This window comes from Ammospiza nelsoni, chromosome Z, assembly GCF_027579445.1.
Source record: "Ammospiza nelsoni isolate bAmmNel1 chromosome Z, bAmmNel1.pri, whole genome shotgun sequence".
Classification (NCBI taxonomy): domain Eukaryota; kingdom Metazoa; phylum Chordata; class Aves; order Passeriformes; family Passerellidae; genus Ammospiza; species Ammospiza nelsoni.
In genome coordinates, this window is record NC_080669.1 from 43,768,275 (window position 1) to 43,795,388 (window position 27,114).

The following is a 27,114-nucleotide window of genomic DNA, read 5'->3' on the forward strand; positions in this document are numbered from 1 at the left end:
TTTTTGCTATGAACAGTTTGTTTTTAGTGATAGGTTTGATAACATTTCTTAGTTCTTAAATAGATACTAACATAACTTTTTAGAACATCTTGAAACTTCTTTCTTGGCTTCATATTCTTCACATGAGAGGAACTCAGTCCTAGCTACACCTTGGACAGTTGAAACCTAATGATATTTTCATCCATGCAAAACCAAGAATGGTCTGCAAAGGAATGGACTGTGGGTGAAAAGGGGGTGAAATGGACATGGATGAAAATGGATAGTGTGCACAAACCCAAAAATCTCATTTATGTTTACAGACACTTGAGTTCCTCTCAAAAGACATGGGGGGCAATGGCATGAAGTACCAGCTGGTATTCTGCAGCGCTTCATCATTTCTCCTCTGGCTCCTTCTCCTCTCAGTAAAGCCTCTTCTAATCGAGCTTTCACATCGCGTGACTTCTGGAGTGCTTGGGTGCTAACTTTATCTGAGCTCTGCTTGCCCTGGAAGTAAAGTTAAAGCAATCATCACCAGTGCCTCCATTTTTGATCATAAGACCAAATTATATCTCCAGAATGAGATACAATAGGAGAGGCCTGTAGAGGGGGCAGAAAGCAGTGAATTTGATTGATTTATATATAAAGTCTAATAAATGCTGCAAATGAGGAATGAGGTACAAGATGCACTGCTAATAGAAAAAAAGATGTAGTTCTGTGTTACAGAGAAAGAAATTAAAGTTCAGAGAGAAGGTTATTTGGTCCATTTCAGACAGACCCTCTCAGAGAGAAGAGTGCTGACATCAAGTCCTGCTCATAACTAAATGGTCATCCTTAGTGTCCTGTCTAGTACTTACAGGAGCTGTCGGTATAAGTCCCACCAAAAATAGCCCTAAAATACCCAGATAAAAGAAAATAATTAAACTACTTAGGATATCTTCATAGGACTTCCTCAAAAGTTTCAGCAGCATTTTGCTTGAAGGCTATTATCAGTTATTTGTCTGAAGTAATTTGTCTATGTTAGGTAAGTGCTAATTTAACTATTGTCAATAACTGATTTCCCCCGGACAGCTGGAATTTAAAGAAAAAAATGGATCCAAACCAGGACAACAAAACTATGCCTTGTTTCACTTACCTTATACTCAAAGCATGAAACACAAATGAAGAGGAGGTCTAAAATCTTGTTAAGTTGCATGGATGGAAGGTCTGCAATCCATTTCTGTATTAGGTTCTGATCAGCATTTTTCATAATCCAGAGGAAACAGATCAAAAGGTTGCGAGTAGTATCAGGACCTAATGTGGCAGTCTGTCTGTAGGGCTATGAACACATAAAGTAATTGTCAATTGAAAGAAGAAAAAGTAGAGCAAGGTCATTTGGGCAAAGTAATCTTATTTAAATTTCATTGGAATCAAACCTCAGGATTGGACTTCAGTAAATTTGACCTCTTCCAGGTGATAGTTATTGTAATTTTGACTGTATGTGTAATTAGTGAAAGGCCCAGTTGAATACAAGTGAAAGACTGAGAGAAGCTCCAGTTTGCTACATGCTTGTATCATAATTTCCATATTAAAATGTAGGAAAAAGATTCTGTAATCATTTGCTTCCACCCTGCCATGCAGTTGCATCAGCCAAATTGCATAGTAGATTAAACAAACCAAAACATATAAGGAAAGACCTTACATAGAGAGAAAGAAACATCTGAATCCTAGATCCATGGATTCAGGTAAGACTGGAACTGTGGGGCTGCCATAGTGGCATTTGCTGATCTGGAAATGAGTCTAGATTTGGTTTGGAAATGGAAATAGGCATGTGGGAGAAAAAAGTGAACAATGTATGGTAAAATAGCAATTAACTAACTAGAAGAGAATAGGAGATGACAGAAGGACTATGAGGGCTCAGTCAGGGCTGGAAAAAACAGAAATGCAGTTTCTCTTGACTGTAGCTGTTAGTGGCAAAAAAGGATAAAAGGAGGAAAGAAGGAAGATGAAAACAGATAGAAGAAAGGAGACTGGCAGAGCGGTGAACATACCAGTGACACCAGAGGTATTCCAGAGTTCCTGATGTTGAACTGACTCCCTGCAATGGCAAGGGCCACGTTTTGGTTGATTGCACCTGAAGCCTCTTGTTCTTCTTCTGGGTTCCCTGTGCGACCCTTTCCACTGCGGATATCTGAAACTAAATTTGAAATATTCCATTGGAACTTCAGGGGTAATCCAGTTGCTTCTGCTCATGTGTCAGTTTTTCTTTGGTCTGTGACTGAGCAAAAAAACTGGCACTTCCATCCCTGAGACTGTTTGTCTGGCTGATGTACCAAGTAGTGAAAGAGGCACAGCATTAGCAAGAGGAATTGCAGCCATCTGAGCCATCTGCAAAGTCTGCCAAATTACTCAAACACATAAAATACATAAAAGGTGGTAGCAAGCATGAGATTATCTCTGAAGTTCAAAGCCAAGCCAGTACTTCGTAAGACTTGGAACCATCCAGTTCTAGTTAATTTCATTCAAGAGGATAAGCACAGAAACTAGACATGGATTTGGTAATATTCAACAAAGTATGTAAATCTGTTAAGGGCTGACAGATCTAGTATTGCCTTCTGACTTAAAGACAAGTTTTATATCAGGCACCTAACTGCTTCTATTCCCTGCTAGTTCTTGACATCACTTTTAGCAAATGAAGTTATTTATACTAAAGTTTTGTAAAAATCTCGTCTGATTCTGAGCATCCATTTTGTGTTTTGAAAGTTCTGTTTTTCAGAGAAGCTGAGTGATCAGCTGGACCACACATGTTCAGAATGTGATCACAGCCTCTTGTAACAGATTCTCAAAGGAAGACACTCTAAAACTAGGCACATTGGTACATCTGGGCTTCTTCATAATAACTTTTTTCATCTATGGTATAAGGATAATACTTAGATTAAAAGAATGGTGTGAGATCTAATTAGACAATTTATTTATGTATTTATTTATATTTCTGTATTATATGTATGAATGTATAGTAAATACTTTCACCTTACCCAATTGAAAGTGGCAAATAACACTTTCATACTAGTAAGTTTTTTGTTAAGACATTTAAATGTGAAATTTGTCAGAATCAGTGACAAAAATATACTCTTCAAAGTATAAACCTTTAATTAATTAATTTTGGTATAATGTTAATAGCAGCAGAAAAGCAATAGAAAAAGAGAATACAATCTAATTTCTATAATTGTAGTGTCACATGATGTCAGTATCACTATCAATATTTTCACTACTGTTACGTGTATGTAGAGCTAAATATTTCTGGCAGAAATTGCAGGCTTTATTTGGCAGGTCAGAAAACTTCAACTAAGAGATATGCAGGAACACTTACAGATGTATCTCTGGTCTATCACTTTCTCATGAAGTGGGGACACTGAAGTTTTTCCTGTCTGTAAAAATCCAGTTTACTTCTATGTAAAGAAATATTCTATCTTACTAGATGAATCTCTTATGTTTGATAAATTATTTAGACAAGTCTCTCTTAGGAGTTGAAAAATTCAAAGGTCTTACTTGTAAAATCATGGAGTTGCGGCAGAGAATCCAAAATGATACCAACCAAAGGGAGGTAAAGAGCTGCAATTTTAATCTTCACCTCCTTTTTGGAGCAACGTGGGTCTAGGTCATGGGAACTCAGCAGGCTAAGGATAGCACTGACAGCTTTTCTTTGCACCTTGCTAATCCTGTTAACACAGAAACCATCCATGAGTTCCATTCATGGATCATGCACAAATCACTTATAAATCAAAGATTTAATAAATAGAAAGGAGGTGAAAGAAACAAATAATAAACATCAGTATGCACTTGATAATCTCTTTCATTCTGAGCAGAGATTCCTGTTCCCTGCAAATGATAGGTATCTTAAATCTCCAAGATACTTTACCAGAATCAAAGGGCATACATGTCTTTCAAATTTCTCATAAAAATTCATTGTGGTAAAGAGAGATGCTTGAGGAAAAGTATCAGACTCTGGCCAAATTTTAGCTAAACACTAAAGTTCAGACAAAGACAGAGGTGTTTTAGAGGGAAGAGCAACTGAAATTTTGTCTTCTCAATTTCTGTATTCAACCAATACTACCACCACAAATAGTATATTTTTATTAATTGAGAGGAACATACTGCAGATAAAACCATGACTGGGTCATTCTATGTTACAGAGTGACTCACTGAAAAGCATGGGGGAACCAGGACTGTCCTGGAGTCAAACTATGCCCTTGCCAAGAGTAACAGTGTGACCTGTTCTGAAATCTGCAAATTAGGATACACACCCTTCGCTGTCAGCATCCAGTGCTGCTGCCAATTCAGTGAAAAGTAAGCCGGTCAGGAAGTGCTGCTGACGGTACTCAGCTGAGAGGTCAAACATACCAGTGATTTTCTGGTCCTGGAAACTAGAGCAGGAGCTGGAGTTCTGCGGAAATATATTAGAAGTATTAAAGAATGATCACTGAAATGAAGGTTTCTTAAAGAGATCACAGTCACAGTCAATGTAACAAATAGAAAATCTCTACCAGAGGAAAACCATAGACTTCGAAAGTAGGCTGGACATTTTGGAGGAAGACATCTGTGTGTGAAATTAAAAGCTTGCTAGGAAGCAATCTCATCCTTTCCGTTCTATGCAAGCAACACATTTTACACCTTTTGAGATATAAAATTCCTACCCTGTATTCGTTAGTTTGGACAGGACACAAAGTCAGAATTTTCTCCATTCGTGTTCTTATTGGGCAGCCATTAGCTATCACAGAGAAAGTGCCTCTACATTAAGAGGGACTTAGGTGTCAGAAGCTGTTCACCGTGTGTTCTTCAGCATCCATGATGTCTAGTATGAAAGTAAGGTCAAGAAAGACATGTGAACCATTCTTCCTTTTGCCCTGGAACTCCTTGGCTGAGCTTGTTGGCAGCTGGCATAATTTACTCCAGCCTTCAAACTGCTCTGACTTATGGCTGTGACTGATATACAGCCAGACCAGGAATGGAAAGTTGCTGCTATATATGTGCTGTGAACTTCTTAGCTTCTCCAATCATAGGTGTGTGCCACAGGTCACCTGGAATGTTCGTGTCCCTTGCTCAGGTAAGTATAAGTCTTCAACCCTACTCCCACTGCAGCTACTGGGTTTTATGAGTTCAAATTTTGTTTTTAATCTATACTCTTCGGTATTCCTTCCAATATTTCTGTCAGTGACCTGGGAATAGCCACAGAGCCCAAACACATGAAGTATCAGTATACCACACTGTGGTATCTTCCAGTATATTGAGTCAAATGAACCCCATGTCTCTTAGCAGCCCCATATTTTGGATCCATATGCTTAGGCCCACTCCCATTCAACCCCAAACAAACAGGAATTGGCTGTACTATGTTTGTGTGAAATAATGTCAAAGTGTAGAGCACCCAGTTAAGTGAGTTTGGCATCTCTAAAAAATTTCAAAAGATTTATTTACAAGACCATATTTCTACTGCAAGTCTAACTCAAGTGGGCAGCACTCCTGTAGACAGATCAAAATTACTGCAAGGGTGGTCAGCTAGTGCATTAAATCGTGCAAGGGCCACAAAAGCCTTATTGATTTGTGCAGGCTGTACACTGTAGGTTACTCCTAAAGGAGAAAAGAGCTGATGATGTTGCTTGAAGGAAAGATCAATTGAAATGATGTTGGCCAAGCTCTGACTTGCTAGACTAGTTACAAGAACCATGCTGATATTTTTTTATCCCAATAAGCAGAAGAGCCATATTTCTAGCTCTTTGGCATCCAGGATTAGTATTAACCAAATGCACTGTGATGCTTTGTTTTTAAGACCAGGAAAAACTTCAGGAAAATATTATTTACTATTACGAACCTATGACAATTAGATTATTAAAGTATGAATGTAGCACATCTTAGCATCCAACCAATTCTTTGGCAATGACACTCAAAAAAGAAACCATGAATTTGAACTGCTGTTCATTACTCAGACTGTTTTTGTACCTCCCATCATTTTTAGCTTCAATTCCATCCCCTTGTCTCCAAGCATTGTGGCAATTAAGGAGCATTGCACTGAAATGCTCCAACCCAGTCCTGACCTCTGCAAGATCCCTGAGGTAGAAAACAGACATGTGAGCAGTCTTTATAGGGGGTTTGCCCCATTGTAGAAAACCATTTCCATAGAATGCAGAGGAGAGCACAAGACTGGCAAAATAGTGTGTCCTGTGCCAATCAACAATTTCTTTTTCTGAAGTGTTTGTGAAGTCTGTGGTCAGGAAGATCACAGGAGGTCCTGACATTAAAGAAGGCAGAGCTGTGTCAGTATCAGACCAAGTCTGGAAAAATTCCTAGAGAAATAAGATATGATGCAGATTGCTTGGTCTACTCAGGACACCTAAGTGTTTCCACACAGAAAATCTTAAAGTTCAAATAAAAAGGAGAACACTGTTCAAAAAACCACAGGGAATCATGGACAAAGATATAGCATGATCTGTGCTACTGTGGGGGAGAAACCCAGAAGAAAGAATACCAGAAAAAGAAACCATGATAATCCTATTTTAAGCAGCATGAAGGCTCAACAAAAATTCACTATTCCAGGATATTGAAAACTGCAGTGTGTTAGTCACTAACTTAGAGAGTGGTACAATCTATTTTCACCTGGGAAGTAAGACGTTCCATTAGAAGGCAAACACATGGAAAGAATGCAGTGCTTCATGGCATAATTCTCCAAAACAGATATTGAAATACATATTTGTGGTTGTGTGGATGGGATAAGGGTGTGCCTGTAACCTGGCCTTCAGAGCTGTGTTCCTTTTAGACCTTATGTGTCTACCCCAACAGTCATTTTCTGTGAACATGTGCATGTTTCCAAGGAAGCATGTGTCTGTGTCACATTCAGCTTTAACTCCTGAAGATGCAGTTTTGCAGTAGCACGCCTGTAGCCTTTCTTCTTCTGTCCCTTTTTCTCAAGTGGGAAATTTTTCTCCCTGATCCAACAGTGGCTGATTCTAACTTAAGTGTTTGAGTACAGAATAACGTGAGTATTTTTCTACATGTGCTTCATGTGACATTCATGCAATATCTATCTAATGGACAAACACCTGGGAGGACAAGGAGGGAGAGGGAGATGCTGGAGCAGATGCAGATGTCATGAAGAAGAGGTTCAGATTGAGGTAATGCTCATGGCTGCAGAGAATTCTCAGGAACTCAAGTCTCATGGAAATCAGGGTGGAGAGTGAATTCAGCTTGTTTGAAAGCTAGGAAAAACAAACAAAAAAGTGTCAAGTGATGGGCTAGTATTATTTGAATTACCATGTAGTGAAATATCCTGCTCCCTGAAAAGACATAGACATCTAGCCGTGTGTGCATTAAAATGCTCACTGTACCTAGTTTCCATACATTAGCTGCTCTTTGTTTGACAACGATGGTGTCTCTCTCCCTGCTCCCCAGATGACTTATCATCTTCCCAAGAGATAACAAATTGTTTCTTTCTTCTTTTCTCCCCAAACAAAAATATACATTATTTTTGTCTTTTGCACAAGGCAAAAAAGAAAAACAAACTGGACTTTTCTGAGTCTGTGGCAAACTCATAAAATGTCCTGCTAGGCAACACAGAACACCGGTGGTCTCATCATTTCCCTTCTTATCAAAAATGACATCAGTGAAGGAATTTATGGAGATATCTGATGAACCTGCACCAATACAGGTCACAAAACAGAAGGAAAATGCTCCCTGTCAAATACAACAAATAATTCCATAACAACATCCTGCATCACCATTTTTTTTTAATTTTCAGAGACTTGTGAAGCAAGAAGACAGATGTATTATTTTGAGTGACTACTTAAATTAATACATCTGTCCTCACAGCACTCAGCAGGAGGAGTCAGAAAGTTGATCTGTATTATCTGCAGACCCTACTGCTAAGGGCAGTAATAAAATAAGGGAAGAAAAATGGTTCCATGTATGTTTTGCAGCAGTGCAAAGTATGACATTTCCAAAAGAGTCTTTACGTCCACTCAATTTTTTTCTTGCAGATCACAAATCAAAAGAGGTTTTAAAATCATTGCATATGCAATAGGAAATAGGAAATTTACCTGGACCTTTAACACAACTCAAAGGATCTTGATGGATAAACTAATCAAACAGAAGAAAACACATAAGCCAAAGGCAATCCCAATCATACATGGTGCCTACCTGATTACAGTAATGTTTGATGAGATTAAACACAAATCCTCGATCCATTAAAGAAAGAAGATCATACAAGAAAAATGCCAGGCTGATATTAATTTTTTCTGCTTGTTCACTTTCCTTAAAAAAAGAAAACACTCCAGTTATGATGTATAGAACTTACATAAAGGTGAAAGACTTTTTAGAATCATGAAAAATAGTGCAGGGGTCACCTCCCAGAACCATCTTGGGGAAAATATAGGACAAAATTGTTTCAGTTCTCCAGTTCACATGATCTTGTTAAAATTGCACAGAATCACTTCTGTAAATTATTTCAACTGTTTCACAGCAAAATGTCCCTTTGTGACATTTTGCACCCCTTTGGGCTGACAACAATGAATTTGAGAACTGTTCTGAATTGCCTATTGGCTGCAGTATTGCACATGACTTTTTTTTCCTATTGAACATAATAGAACGCTGGTTTAGGAACTTAAAACATATAAAATATTAAGAAAAACCTGGACTGGCTTTGCTGATGGAATGCTAAGTATTTTGTTTAGAAATTTTAAGTGTAAGACTGATAGTAACAAAATAGTGGTAAGATAAATCTGTGGAGTTCACCATCCAGCAGCTAAGCTCTTGTATGCTTGGAATTGGCCGGATTACCAGAGATACACAGCCTCAAGTAAGAATCACAAAGAACTTCATGTACCCTCTAAAATGAGGCTACAGATACTTCAAACATACCAATTTCAATCATAAACTCTCAGTAGCCTATGTAGTTCACCAAGAGGAATTAGTGAAGATGCCTGAGGGATCTGCACATATTTAATGCTCAAAAACGACAAAGTAGATGACTGAGAAAAATATTGCCTGTACTGGCACCTCTGGCTAGTGAGAACAGGTGTGCAGCACCTCAGGGTGGCTACAATTCACTTTTTCATTTTTCAAGTTTTTTGTTGCTGTTTGGGAATATATATTTTCCCTGCAATCTGGAATTTGCACATGAAAAGATTTTTCTATGGCGAAGAAAAACCTGGTTTTCTATTACCTTTAGGGCAGGCAAGCATATGCCAGACATACCGCTGTAAAAATCCAGGGCAATCTGACATGCTCAACCACGTATTGAAACATCAATTATCACTTCTTGGATTTAAAAATCAGACACATATTGCCTACTACTCTGTACATCTAACCAATGGCCCTAATTCCAAAAACACAACACTGGAATTTTCACACATGATCAGGTTCTATACGCTCATTCTATCAAAATGAGAATTAAATTAACAGTCCACAAAAAACTGTGTATTTCTTGTGAGGAAGCCATAAATACTAATTTCCTTGCAAAGCCTATAATCCTGTTAAAGCATTTTTATTGTAAAAAAAATTTTATTTCCCAATGTATGTAAAAAAAAGGTCACTGATTGCTTAGGTAAACATTTCTGTGGAAATTATTTCTCTGTATGCGGCTACCAGAGAAGCACACCAGTGGATTGAGCTTCAAGAACAGCCTTTTGGTGAACAGTGACAATCGCTTCTGTGATTCTCTCCTCAAATTTTTCCGGTCTTGCCCTTTCCCAGTTTCTGATCCTCAGAGCACTTTGAAGAAGTGGATTACGAAACTGAGCTCGTTGAAAAGTGACCTGGTAGGCCAGCTCTCCCAGCTGCTCTGGCCTGCCCTGCTGGGCTAGCTGCATTTGGCAGCTCTGGGGCATGAAAACAAGTTGGTTACAACAACTGAACAAACAACAGTGCCTATCTGTGTCCCTAGCTTTTTCTACTGACCAGTCCAAAGAGGTATCAAGGATACAGGCCTACAGTAGCAATGCTAAAATATAAATTACAGTTTGTGATCCTTTCAACTTTATAATCTGTTTTATCAGTGCAATTTGTTAAAAGTAGAAAGAATTTTATGGGACTTAAGTCTTATTTCTGGTCATCAATTTTCAAGCACCCAGTGTCTCTTTAAAGAAATCAAGGGTTAGATCACTTTTGGTTGGCCTTTGCAACATTCACAAGGAGCACTGCCGTCCTATGGCATATTCTACTACTACAGAGAACTCAAATGAGGAATTAGACACAATTCATTAGGATAGAGGGTAACTGCAAAGGGGGGTAAAGGAAGAAGCCCTACTGGGCCTGCAGTCTGATGTGCTGGCTAACACATAAAGAATTACTACAACTGAAAATGGATGACCAGCCTTTTCCATCAATAGGAAAGGGAATTATCTTCTTGCACACTGCAGCCACACTGAGAAGAAGGCTGAGGAACTGAGTTGAACAAAAACAGTCTGCTAAGAGAGCACAAGGCTGCCTTTTACAGTACCACAACTCTTGCTTAAGGTGCATGTGAGAATATTGGCCTAATTCTAGCAACACTGCTGATTTTGAAATGAGATTAAATGTAGCTCAGTGTAACACAAGATGAGCAGCAAGGATCCATAGTGCTTATTTCATCCACTTACCTTGGGTGGTTTGACTACAAGTGCAGCAATCTCTGAAGTAATCACACTAACAATAGTGGTAATATCATCTTTGAAACGATCAGAGAACCGGCTTCTTCGTGAATTATCTTGCTTCTCTGTGTTGTGAACATACTGAGCCATACTCTTTATCTGCAAAGCAGAAAAAAGAACACTAAAAAATGCCCAGACTGTAGGTAAAATACTGCTTTAAGTTTGTCAGTAAAAGTAAGATTTCCTAATTTCTTTTCCCTGAATTTAATCACTCGTTTTCTCAGAGCTGCTGTGATAGAGCCTACATGGCAATGACAATAGAGAGTTTAAGACTCAAATACAGACAGACATAGATTCCTGTTCATATTCATATAGATGACTACTCTCAGTACCTGAAATGAGAAACACCCTCCCCCAACCCCTTGCATATGGACTTCTGAAATGTTGCTGCTTGCCACTTTAGCCCTTTACAATGACACTTGTGGAATTCTTATTTCTTGACCTAATGTTGCATTACTTACATGCTGAGAGTGGAAATCACTATATTTTTTCCCCTGACATGCATCACCGCAGGGCTCTGGAGAACTGTGAGTTTGTGGAGCTTTATCACTGCTCCCATGATGTAAACAAAATGGAAAAGACAGGAACAGATATTTACCAAAAAGGAAGGATTTGGTTGATGAGTGTGTCTTTTGCAAGCTGTGTAGCTTACAAACTATTGCTCATGCAGTTCATGCAAAACTTTGCCATCACTGCCATAGTGAGGAAGGAGGGTGAATACGAAGAACTCTTTATTTTGTACTCTGTACTTTCATTATTTGAGACCTCTCCTTTATACAGAGCAGAATAACTGAAGAGGTCACCCCCCAGCTGAATCTGTGCCTGGAACATCTACTACATGTCACCATTAACCAACTGTAAAATACCACTGTCAACTCTTACCAGGAGCTCAAAGAAGAACCAGGCATACTTGAAGACTGATTCTCTCACCATGCCTGTGCTGACCACCATCTGCAATGCCAGTTCCTCGTGGAAATGCTACATAATAAAGATAGACTGTTGGAAAATGGCTTTTAATCAACTCATCCTTCATTTTCAACATCTTCCCTGTGGGAAACTTTTCCATACTGGAGGGTGAGCAGCCAGATGGGCATCCTTGCAAGATCAGAAGGCAGATTTCACCAAAATGAAGGCAGTTGGCAAACAGACTTTGGGACCCATTTTTCTGTGGATCCAGAACTGTACATAACTGAAGAGGGAAATGCCTTTGGACCATTCTCAGGTCATTGTCCATGTGCACAATGGGGAGAACTCATGTTTCCCACTCTCTGCTAAGCATTTTTGTTTAGCACATCCATGTTTTTCTGAGAGAAGGTAAAAGTAAGATTGATTTTGTGGTGGAAGAGAAAGACAGAGCAATAAGCACAGCAGACTTGGTACAGACATTTGTAGTTGGAGACAATACGTTTTACAGTGAAATCTGAACACAAGACACACAATCCCAATTATCTAAACTTTTAGGAAATTCTAATCTGGACTACAAAAAGCTTGGTTCTAAAAGCTACAAAAAGGAACAAAGAAAATAGTTCTTTACAGAAGAAAGAAGAGGCAAATATTTCTGAATGGAGTTTACTGTAGCATGTAAAGACATGTATCCAAAGGTAAACAGCAGTAGAAAACGACAGAGGCTCTAAGATCTTGAGAAAGAGAGCAAAGGGAGGATTTAGACAGGCTGATACTTGTCTAAATCTGTCCTGGATAAAGAATCTAAAGACTCTGGAACAGAAGCAAAAAAGTTTGAGTAATGTTTACCCACAGATTCAATATCTCATCATTAATTCCTTGTTTGATAAAACTGGTTGATATTTTGCTCTGTTGCTTCCCTCTCCACATTTAGAAGGGCCAATTGCCAGCACTACCTTAGGATGCTCCAGATTCTGCAAGCAGTTCCCTCATGCATAGCCATAGCCTACCTTTTTATTGGATGGTCTTGTGCTTGCACAAAGGCCTGACATGTCATTTGTTCCTTCAACATAGTAAGACATCCGACTGGAGCTGTGATCCACAGGCTGGGGGACACAGATGGAAGAAATACGTAATAGTAAATCCATGACTAACTTAATCTAATTAACAGAGAAGAAATCAACTGCAGTTGGGGGTTTCTTTGGGTTTTTTTAAGGTATGCACATACATTCATTTAAACAGTTCTTCTTTTTCCTTCTTCCCATCCCCCTTCCCACTCAAGGCCGAAAACCACCTGACAGCAGCAGGAGCAGCAGCAGCAGCAGGGTGCAAATGCACTGCCATCGCGTGCCCAATGGCAGCACTGCAGCTGTACTTAGGAGGATATGATTCACCCTTTAAAGATGTGAGTTTATTCCCAGCTCTACATCGAAAATCATTAGCCCCTTGAAGTTCTTCCTTCCATTAAAGGTTATGACAATTTAAGATGCAGTGAAACAGCAGTAACCAATTATAAATTTCTACATTTATCAATGTGATGAAGCTGTAATATCAAACATTTAAATTTTGTATTAATTTGGAAAAATGCCTAGAGGTCTGATTTGCTTTTTCCCCCCACCTAGGACACAGTACATTAGAGTAAAAGTCATAAAATTCAAATCTGCATGATTAAAAACTGGTATGATGGATATATATGCGCATATGAACAAATCAAATAAATTGTCAAAGCCTGTGTATCTTACCAGTTCTGATTTAATTAGCTGAAGACCAGCACCTATTCATTTTAGATGGAGAGGCACAAGCTCATTCAACAGAAAAAAAGACTTCAAAATATTTCTGAAAATAACCAACTTGAGAACCAATATTTTACATATATAACACTCAGAGAAAAATGAGGGCGGATACAGTTCAGACCTCATCAGATGTATTGCTGTAGAGCTCTGCCAGGGCTGCAACTAGCAACAGGCTCCTTGCACAGGAGAAAAAACCCTGCTTTTGCCAGAGGCATAGCTTCCCAGCTCCAGCTGAGTGGTAAACTCAAGGTTTTGGTTTCCCCAGACAGCTGCACACAACCATCCTCATAAAGCTCTGAGATGAGCTGGGATGCTGTAGGTGAGCAAGCCCCCAGTGCCAATCAGGGAAACAAAATGCTTCCTCTTGGATGTTCTCGACTGCTCTGTCCTGCAAGCCATTGGTGGTATATGTAGCAGTGGATAAGAATGCAGAGGAAGGTTGTATTTCACTCTGTGGTTGCATGAAGTATTTGGAAAGACCCAGGGGGAAATTATGCACATGGCATCTGCACTGACGCTGATATAAAGCTATGGGGCTGCTGTCATATAATTGACTACTTACGTTTTGGTGGTTGTTTTTTTTTTTTTGTTTTGGTTTGGGGGTTTTTTTGTTTGTTTGTTTGGGTTTTTTTGGGGTTTTTTGGATTTTTTTTTGGGTTTTTTTTTGTTTTTTTTTAATAGGAAACTATATGACACCAAACAAAATGAGGAACAAAGTCTGTGGCTGCACTGACTCTGTGACTGGGACCAGACCAGGTCACCAGCCGTGAAGAGAACTTGAATATCTAGAAAAACAAGAGAGTGAGGCAAGCCAAAAAAGCAAATGCCTCTGTGAGGTGTCTAAGCCACAAACAAGAGACAGTTCTCACCTCTTGCTCTCCACTGGAAAGAGACCTCAGAATTTAGCAATGGGATTTAACATGTACTTATGCCAAACCAGATAAACAGAAAATGCTCCTGGTGATACATACAGTTCATTTACAAGGAGCAAATCCAACCCTCAAAGACAAAATTAAGATTATTAGGTTTAGTGCCATACCATTCTTCAGATATTTGACGTTGTTCTCTTACCTTGGATGACATGATGTTTTTGACCTCCTCATCATTGGCAGCTGGTGTAACAGTGATGTCAGGATTGCTGCAGCTTATCACTCGGCTCTGCAGGAGTTTGCTCCCCACAGACACTGCGGAAGTGCGTCCAAAGGTGTAATAACGCGATTCTGTCGAAAGGGCACTGCTGCCTCCACCTGCCACAGCGAGATGCTTGAATTAAGACTAAAGGACATGTACATGAGACAAACATCAGGTTCAAGCTGGTTTTGCTCAGTGGTTGTATAACATCAGCATTTTGAAAAGAATAAAGCTCCTGAAAAACCCACTACAGCTGCTTCATTAGCAATCTACACAGGCATTGAAACAGAAGTTACAGATATTATCCCAGTCAACGGTGATTGCACAAGCAGTACCACAAGATTAATAAGGCTACCTAAGCAGCAGCACTATTACAATAGCTCTTCCTTCCCATCAGCTCTTTTTAATTTCCTGTAGATTAAGACAATATTCACAGGCCTAAACACAAAATACTACCTTCAATACATTATTTAATACCATCTTTGATGTATCCAAGGAAGCAGGGAGCATTGCCATCAGGAATTTCACTAAACAATATCTAGTTTTCAGTTTCACCACGGACCTTATTTCTCCAGGACAAAAAATGCCCAAGTGTATGTGAGCTCACGGATTTTCACATATCCCAGCATCACTCTAGATGTGCCTCAAGGGGGATTTAAATTAATATTCAAAAGAGAAAAAGGCCTACATACCTCTAGCTCCCACAGCACAGCTGCTTGTGATAAATCATTGAACATATACCAATTAATCAAATTAATCCTATTAGGATAATGATTGCACCAGAATGGTTGAGGCTGGAAGGGCCCACTGGAGGCCATCTAGTCCAACATCTCTGCTCAAGCAGGGTCACCTTGAGTCAGCTGCCTGGGACTACAACCAGGTGGCTTTCTACCGTCTCCAAGGTGAGAGGCATGGGCAACCTTGGGGCAACCTGTACCAGTGCTCAGTCACCCTCAGAGGAAATGTTTCCTCATGTTCTCTCTCTGTTTCAGTGTGTGCCCATTGCCTCTGATCTTGTCACTGGGTGCCACTGGAAACAGCCAGGCTCTGTCTTTGCACTCTCCTTTGCACTCTCCTGAAGATCCTCCCTGAGGCTTCTTTTCTTCAGGCTGAAGAGCCCAGCTCCTTCAGCCTATCTTTGTTGAAGAGACATTCCAGACCCTTGCTATTTTTGCAGCCTTTGGCCCGTCTCTGTCCAACAAGTTCATGTCTCTCTTGTACTGGGAGTTCAGAGACGGACAAAGTACTCCAGGGATGGCCTCACCCAGGTTGAGAAGAGGAGAAAGATCACCTGTTTAAACCTGCTGGTCTTACAATATTTTATCCTTCAATGACAAGTAAAATCTACTTAATGCAAAGTAGATATTGCGTGAGCTCGGCCCTATACCACTTGGCAGTAGGTTACTTTGCATGGAAAGTAATTTATTTATGTACAGGTCAGTAAAACATTGGCATCTTAAGGCCATTTTAACTTATGAAAATGAAATCATTCTAGAAAAAGTTTCCGTTTAGGCAATCTCTCTTGCATTAATCTTCATGAAGTTACAACAGTTTGTAGCTATGGAAACCTCTCACCTCAACCCTTCATCTTAAATTAATAACTGAGGGATGGAGATTATCAGGGGCAAATTCATATTGCTCTTTGCAGTGCTGATATTCCTGACCTACCTCTTAGTGCTTAAATGGCACACAGTCTGGGTCCAAGAAGTTGTGTTTGCTATCTTAAAGATCAATGCCTTTAGCCCTTCTCTCAAAAGTGCCATGTTGAACAGCATATATCAAGAAAAAAAAAAATACTTCTGCAACCCTTGCACCAACAATACCTGGTTTGACCACTTCTCTTTGTGGGTCTGGCAGATGAAATACATAGTACACATAAGATGCCAGGAGACAGTTCCTTCCATGCTGATCCTTGCTCAGCTCTTTGCTGTTGTGGAGACTATTCACTATTGCAACCACAGACTCAAAGGCAAACTGTGAGAAGTTGGCTGTGAAACAAAGGCAAGAATTAAAGTCAGCACTGAAGGGTATAACATAATTAAGTGAGGTCATTATTTGAATCAACAACTAATCTTGCAAGGTTCAATTCAGTCCTTAACAAATTCAGAGTTTTAGACAGCAATTGCTATGCCTGACCAGACCCAAAGTCTACATAGGCCAATAAACACTCTTTAGCAGACCCACTGACTTTCAACCAAATCACTGGTATTCTCTCACTTTGTGCTACATAAAACTGTTAATTACATTTCTAGCAGCTTTCACACATTTCCTAGAAACTATCTTCTTGCAGAATACTAAGAATCATTACTCTCCAGCTGACAGACACATCCAAGCTAGCAGGCTTTAGAACAGATATTGTAGTGGATGGCAGATGTTGATTATCTGAATGAGACAGGAAATTACCTACACCACTGCATGTAAGTATGCCATTTTTCCACACTTAACATATGTTATGGACAACTGGCATCTCAGTAAAACAAAAATCAGTGTTCACTATTATATTCTCTCGGTTTGTGCTCACTCAACTCTGTCTAAAGATCTTTGGGCAGAGGATATGATGCAGACAGCAGTGTCAGCTGTAGGATAATGATTTTGCTGGTGTTTTACTTGCAAAACAACTTAATTCTAAACAAAGTTGATCAACAACCCACTTTCTGACCTATATTTTCAGATAAGAAAATTACTACCGTTTAATGTACCTTCCAACCAGAGACTGAGTCTCAAATGCAGGGGGAAAGGAGAAAAGGCAGCAACTCCATTAATCCTGATTAAATTGTGCAGTAAAACTCTGTCTTGGGCAGCACAACTCTTTCTGAAGTGTGCTACCCTAAATATTAAGTCCAAGCCTGAATATTTCAGCAAGCATTCCCCCCCACATATCTAGGTTGCTTGCAAAGCCTCTTAAAGACCATGAACCAGGAAATACCTGTCTGCCCAGCTATGACCATAGGCTGTACAGCCAGCTGGAAAAGTTTATCTAGTACCAAATGCAAAAATAAGACAAGAGGTTCCAGGCGTGAAGAATTCAAACAGATAATGCTGAGTTTCAATTCATGCTCCAATGAAGCCTCTGTAATCTTTTGATCCATCACTCGAAAGGGGAATGTCACTTGGCTTTCCAGAGAATGGCACAAGGTGAAGAACTTCTCCAGATGGTTGTCCTGCAAATACAGTGTGCTCACAGTTAACAAAGTTGATATACTTCAGGCTAGCTCTACCTAAGAAAAGCCTGATCATACCATCTCATGGGATGAAAGGAAAGATTTTTGCCCTTCTGGTTTTCAGTAGTGGCTGTTCTGAGTGATCAACTTGTAAAGCAGCTGTCACAGTGCTTTGTTTGCTCCTATTCACCTGGTTCAAATTCAGACTGTGGTGAGATCAGCTTAAAGGCAGGAAAGTTATTGCCCTCACTACTGATCACTTGATTTAATGAAAAGACTTTTCCTTCTATTTGATAAAACTCTGTCACATCATAGTCCCTCTGCCACTCATACCCGAACTCCAGCCACCTACAAGTTATGTGCCATATGATTACGCCCTTGTATTTAAAAAACATGCTGCAAAGGGGTGGTGGACCTGCTTCAAACACAGGGCCTTCAGCGGTTAGGACCTATTTACCAGGATTAACTCGAATGGGATAAGGGATAAGAGCCACTGAAAAGCAGCAGAAACAAAACAAAGCTGATCTGTCTCAAACCAGCATCTAAGTAATACGGGCAAAGATCCAATTTCCTGTGGCATTTAAATGATGGGAATCATTGAGGTCTCACCCAGCACTAAGCTTCTGTCCCCAGAGCATATGGCATTAAGTGAGCTGCTTAACACGTATTGGCAGCGTATGACCTGTCAATGGAGGTGGGGAGGAGCTATGTCTTTGGAGGTGTGGACACACAGTCTGAACTAGCCTTGAAGAACAGAAGATGCAGAAGCTGGCACTGTGCCTGCCAGCACCTTTCAGTCACAGCCTGAGCAGACTCCTGCTGAGCTGAGAGGACACCAGGTTCCCTATTGCTCCATGTGACTTGCTGCCAGGAGTGCTCATTTGTCCATTTCACCAACAGATTTAATTTCACCAAAGGATTTCATTCACAGAGGATATCAGGTTATTTCCATAGCTCCTAATTTATTTCTTTTTAAACTGTGTGGATTTAAACACCTCAGTTTCATAAACCCGGTAAATTGGTCTGGACATCTGAATTTTCTTTGAAATGAAACTAGAGCTGTGTGTTGCTTCTGATGCATTACCTGCGTGTGAACAGATGACACAGCTTGAACTTCAACAATGAAAACGCCCTTGTGTCCTTCAACCCACTTTATAGGGGGTGTCTGAGATGGAATTTTCTGTGATGGAAAAAAATGGGAATCATCTTTCTTTTAATGCTCAAACAGAAAGTCTGTTTACATGAGGGTCTATAGGGTATTCCCACTAATCACTTCATTTTAGACATCCAAATTCAGTGCCACACAGAGGATGACAGCTAAGCATCTCCTTGTTCTCATGGACAATTGTACAGAAGCTGATGCACTGAACAGGGAAATTTAGACAATTTCAGCTGGATGTCTAGCACAGACCACGTAAATATACATCTTCTGATGGGATATTGTTAAGGCTAAAATTTCCTGGTCAAAGCATTGCCAAAGGCATTCTGTGGCGATGTGGGGCAAATTTCCTATATGCCATGTTTACTGGGAGCAGTTTTCTCCTCCAGTAATACCTGATTCCATTTCTACTCCCCTTCCCACAAATCACAGGGAAAAAAAAAAAACCAAACTAAATTATTCTGTGGAAAGAATCAAATTATTGCCTTGACACTCTTGAAACAAATGTATCCCTGATTAGACAATTCACAAGAATTTTCTTGCATAGCTAACTTCTAGAAAACAGTATAATTATATAAAATATTAACACCACTGACAATAACAACAACACTTTTCTTGACTTTCCCCTTCTAAAGAACAAAAAGGAGGCACTGCTTACCAGCAGACAGCAATGTTAGTTTGTAAAACAGTTATGCTGTTCTCCTACATTAGGAAAATACTATCTTTTAATAACTTTGTTTGTTACCTCAGGCGAGTGAATTGAATAGTGTAAAGGCAGTTTATCCAATGCAACAGGAAGACTATAATGTCCAGTTTGAAGACGATCATTTAATAGAATTGGCAGCCACTGAAACAAATGAAGAGAAAACACAGCAATATTCCTGATGATATATGATTAGACCCATTTATTTAATTTGTTAGATACAGTCAACAAAACAACAAATGAGATATTGACCTAAGCTTCTCTGATCTAACCCTTTCAACAGTAATTTCTTTGTATTTTAAATTCAAAGATAGCTGATAGCTACTGTAGAAAAATGTACAAGACTACTTTACAAACCATCTCTTTTGAAGAAAACAAACTCAAAACTTCTCATGTGTGACACACATTTTTCTAATAAATCCTATCAGAAGGATTTAATGGAATCCATGTTCTGATTTAAAAATTCATGTATCTTGAATACACTGATTCTTGGTATTGAAGCAAATCAACAGCTAAACTTTTGCTGGAATTAAAATGAACATCTTCCTTGTGGTTACCATGCTAGTCTGACTTTTCATACCCCTGCACTGACATTGGGACACATTTAATTTTTTATTCAAGTCTGAAAGAGGCTGGGCATTTGAATATCACAGGGCAGAAACATTTTGTAATTAGATGAACAGAAACTTGAAAATTAAGTCCTCACCTAGGTCAAATCTTGGTCCTGAGCTAATTTACTTAACAATCTCACTGACATTGGTGGGACTATAACTGCCCATAAAAGAAAGCCCATTTGAAAGGATTCTCAGTACTGTGGTTTTAAAACTCCAAAAGCTAACAACAAAACAAATAAGCAAACAACCAAAAATACACAAACAAAATGGCCTCCCAAACTTCATAGAAAAGTACTTCATGGAAAGTACTTGTCTGGCTCCACATCTCAATTGCTGACCAAAGCTGTAGGATGTTTTCAAATCTGAAAATGTCATCCTCAATTCTTTCCTTTTATATGAAAATTTCTCCAGTAAAAAATACTGTTTGATAAAGAAAAAGGTCAGAGAGACTATGCTACAACATGTATTTCTTAATCTAAGACATTCTAGTCTCAACATGAAGATAAAGAAGGCAAGAGAATTAAATTTTAGCTTTTAGAGTCTTTCTGGTTTTTGAATTTTTATGTGGATAAAAGACAATTTAGAGCAGAAATGAAGTGCCATGTAAAACCTAAATGAAAATATTACATTAGCTATTACCTCATGTGTGGACATGGTAACAGTAATAATTGTAATTATGTATGGTTTAGGTTTTTTATTTTTCAATAAATAGTATCCAACAGAATGAGACTACATGCTATAAGGCATTGTTATTGCAAATATTTAGGTGCATATTTCAGTTGATTCAAGTGAATTTAATAAGTTCAAAGACAGTTAAAACAGTAAAATTATAGGATGAGAACGTAACACGTGTCAGGTGGCATATAGTTTCTATGAACTCACACTAAGATCTTCCACTGGTTTTGATGTATTGCCATAACCAGAAAAGGAATAAATGACCAAATTCTTGACAAGCAGAGAGCTTGCATGGGAGACACATGCACACACACGCACCCACACACACCCACTCTTATGTATCACATGGAACTTACTGAATACCCCAGGAGGGTTTCAACAGATGCTCCTTGCTTTGGTTGGCAGCTGATGTGATAGAATGTGAACAGTAGATGGTGTTTCTCTGTGAGTTTTGCTGGCAGCTTAATTTTCACTTCTTCGTAAAAGTCAGGGGATCTGTTAAAAAAAAAGCCAAGCACATTCCCAACGTAAGTGTAAGAATGAACAAGAGACAAATTTGCCAGTTGGCTTTTAGGTGCTATGGTTATAAAACCAGATAAATTCTGAAAACAGAGCTGAATTAAACAAAGTATACATATATATACACACACATTTTTATGAACTTGAAATATTTTTATGCATTATGAATCTGGAAGTTATATTTGTGAACAATCTACAGCTTTGAATCAGAAGAAAACAGACAGTATCAGCTGGACAGATTCAGCTTCCACCTATCTCTAGGTTCAATCTCTGTTTTGGATTTTTGCATAAGTATTCTGCAAATCCTAAATCCCAAGTTTTCATTTATGAGCATGAGAACATTCCTTCAGCTCTTTTGGATCTATGAATTCATTGAAGTGAATGATCTTAAAAGTTGTGGTGCTTCTTGCTCCTGCTCCTGAATCATCATAGTCGGAATATTCTCAACTACTAAAAAGCTTCAAACAAGAAAAGTGAAGGTCGCTTCTACAACAGCCACTTATGCAAATGAATGTAGCAATCCAAATTAGATACCATAAATTGCACAAAACATAAATGTTTAAAATGGCATTCCTTGATGAACTATGTAGGGTAACTATAACGTAGAGAGATCACGGTTAATACTTCTTAAGTTATTTGAATAGATAGTAACAACACTTACTTATTATGATATGTGACAGCTGTGTATATTTCTTGGACAAATTCTGGACCTGAAGATTTCCCAAAAATTACCTACATTAAGAAGAAGAGAAAATCAGGACTACAGCACTTATTTGCCATCATCTTGTGTGAATTTTGAGACAGTACCTAAAAATTTGAAATGACTACTCAGTTTTATCTTAGCTTGTTGGCATAAATGTCTTCTTACCAAGCACCTTCCCCACATTCCATTCAGGGTAAAACACCAGGAAAATGGAGCAGACTTATTTCTAAGTCACTGACTATCTCACATCACATTCTTTAGTCATGAACTAAAAGCCTAGGAATCATAGGGAAAAAAGTTATGGTTAGCCACTTACACGTTGTCACACTGCCTTTATCCAAGTGCTAAAAAGTTAAATAAAAAGTATTTTTAGGAGTTTTGTTTTCCAGTTGTAACCGGCACATTCAAGGTGAGATACATCTCACCTTACCTTGGAGGTCCAAAGTCCCTTTAAAATCAACGAAGAAAAATGGGCATTTCTGGTGCTAGATTTGCTTTCCTAAGATACATGTCTATGGTAAGGCCTTGAAATCAAATAATTTAAAGGGAGCCCTGGGAGATGAGCTTAGACAAGAATCTCTGCATTGTGCAAGCTGTTATATACGTATTTAGAGGCAGATCACTTACAGTGGAGAGAGAAGACACATGAACTGTGTCTGTCCTAACCATTTGTCAAAACCTAATCATAACACAGGCAGAGTTTAAGGAAACCAACAATGCAATATTGTGTAAAAGAACATTCTGTGTTACAGTCACATGGCACAGCTCTAGCTCCAGAAGAAATGTAGCTTGGGAAACACTACTGATGCTCTGATTTCAGGTCCACAGGTTATGTGGAGAAAGGCTGTGAAGTATATATTAAACAATGTCAGCACACTGATAAAGGCTGGTTGGGTGATAGTCCTTCGTCCAACAGATTGTTGGAATAAAGTTTCCTCAACATAATATTTCCACTCATTGTTTTCCTTCTCCAATACATAAAATCACAGATTTTCATCTCAATGTCATTCTCAAGTAGCCAACAGCAATGTCTTGAAAACATAAAAAAAAATTCAGGCTGAAGCAGGCATCTGGGTTGGAACACGTCAAACTGAGCCTCTGAAGCTTGGTAAAGTTGAATAGAGATCTTAGAGCGAGAGATGTTGAATAACCTGAACATAGATAGGACTGCCTGCTCTGCTAGGAGTGTACATGTATACCCTAATACACAGTGTGCTTCAAACATGGAAAGCTCTACCTACACTGCATAATTGTGCATCCATTCATGCTCAGGAATGAAGATCCCAATTTTTACCTTCCAGCATACTATCTTCTGGCACTTGTGTAAACATAGTGCATACAGAGGAGTTACTCTGCAAAACACACTACATCATTCTTAAAAGGTCTCTGAAGCTCTGTGAATTTTACCCTTAGAAATTCCAGCATGATACTATGTGATATTATGTCATTCTTCTGAAAATAGGGTAGGAAAATTTAGATAAGAGAAAGCTACGTGCTTCTGGTTCCACTAGAACCATAAAAAAGTCTTTTTTGTTGTGAGTAAGGAGTATAGCCCTGCTTTAGTAAGAGAATGAAAGCTTCTCAAGCTCTCTGTGTTAGGCTTCCCAAGGCCCCACTAGAAACTGTGGTGATGGGAAGTAAATAATGACTATTAAGTTTCTCAGAATGCATGTAAACAAAAGCCTGCTAAGAAATCTCAGCATTTATTACCGGCATTGCACAGGATGGGTCTTCACCACACATAAATTGGATCTTGATGGTAATGTTCCTTGCAGAAGCCAGTCGGTTAGCAAAATTCAGCCTCTGAGGGTAAACATAGAGGAGATTTCTGGAACAAAGATAAGGAAGAATTGGTAAATGGCAAGCATTCCTGTTTGAAAATTAAGTGCACATATTAGCATCTTGCTCACTCCTCTCCCTGTCCTTCAACTCCACCTACATATTGAAAGACCTGTCAGAACTCAATTTCAGAAGTCCACAAATAAAATATAATTTCTTGGTGTGACACATAGAACATCCTGTATTTAAGGTCTCACCTACACTAAGCTATGTTCTGTTACAAACTATTATCTTTGCTTGATGTAATGAAAAGCAGGAATCTCTTGAGAATGCAGTTCCTTTCTCAGATGTGAATAATCAGATATTGGAAAGGGGAAAGAATCACTCAGAGTGATAAAAACAAGGAAATCAACAATTGAAGTTCATACATTCAAACATACAGATTATAGCAAAAAAGGAAGGCATCTATTTCTGGATTACACAAACCAAAAAGCAGTATCAATGAACCTGAGTAAATATAAATAGGAAAATTTGAAACAATAATTCTATAAGCTACCTCTTATTAGTAATAATGCTTTGAAATATAGCATACTTTGCTGTTTACTAACTTCTGTACATGAACGTATCACTAAACAAAAAGCACCTTTAATTTCTGTGGGGAATGTGACAGCATAGGTGGTCTTCTGATGTATAATTCCAGTAGAAGAGTAAAAAAAATTAATATATTTTTCTTTGGTGAAATTTATGGCAAATCTGAGATTTCAGGTAGGTATGGATTATACACAGATTCTGGAATCATGATTATGTCAATTTACTGTCTTGTTTTCCCAGTCTGATATAGGTTTCTCACTGCTTGTCCTCTGAGTGTAAGGAATGAGTAGTGTTGAAAGAAGCATGCTGGCTTTCAGTGAGAAACAATGAAGACTACTCATGAACTTTCATGATTTCTTTTTGTCTGTGGCAGTCAGAAGCTGCACACAGAATTGCACTCTCCTTATCACAGATGTCTCCTCAGTACCACTGCCAGCTGAAAAAGTCAAGCCCCCTTGGAGAATACTGTCATTAAGTCAGATAGTCCATCTTCCACATACTGTATCCCAAGACCAGGAAAACTGTGGTTTATTCTTCCGATTTCCATGTGTCGCAACATGACAGTACTGTTCAATTACACAGGCCAAGCTACTCTTTTCAACCAACATGTGCTACATGGCATGCCTTAGTAAAAGAAATTGCTTTTAACTTGCCTTTCCCTTCACTCAGAATGGTGCTTCTGCCTGTCACACTGGTGCACTCCCTTCCTTACCACCTTATCTGCAAGTTTTGCTTTGCCAAATTCTCTCCCAGATCATGTTAAGGAAAGCTAAGTGAATGAGCTAAGTGAAATATATTGGTAACCTCCACTGAATTATACTTGGGGGACTGACATATTAAATGAAGGATATTGTCAATATTACATCTGCCAGAAGCGAAGAAATACATGTAGGGAAGGCTGAATAATACAGCCATTGCTTCATTAATCTGCAGCCTAGGACAAGATTTCACAAATCAATATAATGTACCTGAGCACTGGATTTTACTTTTAGAAGTCACTTGAGATGAAAGATATGTAAAAACACAGAGAGCTCTCTGCTGACTACACAACGGAGGAAGCATTATTCCAGCAAGTACTGGACTGAAGAGCTAAAGCTTGTGCCATTTATGCTGAACCAGTTTTAGGGATCTTGCTTACATGTGTATTAAACCCATCAGCACCGAGGAAGAACAGACACAAATGCTGACTCTGGATATCCTGCAGAGATGAAAGTGATGGCTGACATCTAAAGCAGGAAGGTGCGATGATGATCAAAAAATGTTCCCTCACACACGTGTGAATTGTAAACCCACTGCTGATTCCTGCCTTTGTGCTACTGCCTGCACTCCATCCATACACTCCAAAAGCCTGAGGGGAAGCAAAGACAAGGAGCATTCTCACATGGCCGTTAGCAGGGGCATTGGGGCAGCAAATACTGCTGCCTTTTAGATAATCAGACAAATAGGATACACATAAGGACGTGGTGGGCTCCAGGAAGCAGTGCATCTCCCCCAAGGCTCTGCATTGATCAGAACTATTATAGCAACATGTCGCAGCAAATACTTCTGGTCAGTGTGATGAAATTTCTCCCCTCACTCTCCCTTCAGAAAGTGCAGCACTCTACCTCCAGATACAATCAGATGTGCTTAAAAAACAGAAGAGCTATTCAAGGGACAGCATGAGTCTACAAAAGCCAAGGCAGAACACCCAGAATAAGAACACCCTGAGAATACAGTCCCAAAGGCCAGCAGAGTCCTGTGTGAGGCACAGATGCCAACAGCCTCTGTGGGTCGGAGAATTACCCAGAAGAGTGATAAGAGACTATTTCGGAATCAGTTACATGCTGGGAAAGCTAAGCATCCCCCTAACCTGGCACAGGACACCAAATGGCAATTCTCATACAAATTTGCTGATCTTCCTACGTTTTCATGTGGCTTAGCAGTGATTTAATCACTTCCCATGGGCAAAGCAAGACAGACCTATCCTGTGCCAAAATAAAATCTATTCAGAGTTTCAAGTCTGTGACATTCTTATTTAGTGTTTGTAAATACTGCTTGTGCACATAAAAGAGTCCTTCTGTTTGTTAGATTACACCTCGTGTGAGGTGTCAACAAGTGCATCTCAACTTGTCATGAACTTCTTATGAACATTCTCAACCTTCTTATGAATATTAGGCTTCTTCACTGATGACTGTGATGAGAATTCCATACAGAGCAAAACTCAACATATGTGCAAGTATTCCCTACTGATACAAACCAGGAATGTTCTGTAGGTGAGGAGTGATGGATGAATTAACACTGACATTTAAAACTTATGGTACTAGACACAAAAGCTCATTAACCCATTAGTTAAACTTTTCAATATTTGTTGATTCTTTGACAATTTTGGTGGGGAGTCTTCAGGAAAAAAATGGTTAAAAATTAAAAAGCACCTCATAAATGCTTAACCAAACATGGAAACCCATTCTAGTCAGCCATTAACTAGGAAAATAGAACAGTGACAGAACTTCAACAAGTGGATGTGTATGAGTCATAAATTCCGTATTTTAGGATGGGTAATTTGGAAAATAGTTTGATTTTTCTCATGTTGCTAAAATTTTGAATCATCTGAAGAGCTGGTGGACAGATGTAAAACTAGACTAAAGGGCCCTTAGAAGACTCACATGTAGCAGACATGCTCTCTCTGGATTTCATAGGCAGAGAGGCAGAGAGGAGTAAATAGTGCTGTGAGAGCAATAACAGTAGTGAGACACTGTTATTCATTATTGATGAATAA

At 39.0% G+C, this 27,114-nt stretch overlaps 1 protein-coding gene across 1 annotated transcript in view; it reads right to left on the bottom strand.

Annotated features, from left to right (window-relative positions):
- DOCK8 (dedicator of cytokinesis 8) overlaps positions 1 to 27,114 on the bottom strand; it is a 91,143-nt gene that overhangs the window by 22,084 nt on the left and 41,945 nt on the right. The window contains exons 15-32 of the mRNA XM_059492138.1: positions 23,700 to 23,817; positions 21,948 to 22,018; positions 21,124 to 21,262; positions 19,521 to 19,622; positions 18,701 to 18,796; positions 17,382 to 17,616; positions 16,279 to 16,443; positions 14,396 to 14,571; positions 12,542 to 12,637; positions 11,511 to 11,606; positions 10,578 to 10,727; positions 8,140 to 8,253; positions 7,047 to 7,202; positions 4,260 to 4,399; positions 3,505 to 3,674; positions 2,007 to 2,152; positions 1,112 to 1,294; positions 348 to 483 (exon numbers count right to left, since the gene is read on the bottom strand). Of these exons, the coding sequence (XP_059348121.1) occupies positions 348 to 483; positions 1,112 to 1,294; positions 2,007 to 2,152; positions 3,505 to 3,674; positions 4,260 to 4,399; positions 7,047 to 7,202; positions 8,140 to 8,253; positions 10,578 to 10,727; positions 11,511 to 11,606; positions 12,542 to 12,637; positions 14,396 to 14,571; positions 16,279 to 16,443; positions 17,382 to 17,616; positions 18,701 to 18,796; positions 19,521 to 19,622; positions 21,124 to 21,262; positions 21,948 to 22,018; positions 23,700 to 23,817 (2,489 nt within the window). The remainder of the gene's footprint in view (positions 1 to 347; positions 484 to 1,111; positions 1,295 to 2,006; positions 2,153 to 3,504; positions 3,675 to 4,259; positions 4,400 to 7,046; positions 7,203 to 8,139; positions 8,254 to 10,577; positions 10,728 to 11,510; positions 11,607 to 12,541; positions 12,638 to 14,395; positions 14,572 to 16,278; positions 16,444 to 17,381; positions 17,617 to 18,700; positions 18,797 to 19,520; positions 19,623 to 21,123; positions 21,263 to 21,947; positions 22,019 to 23,699; positions 23,818 to 27,114) is intronic.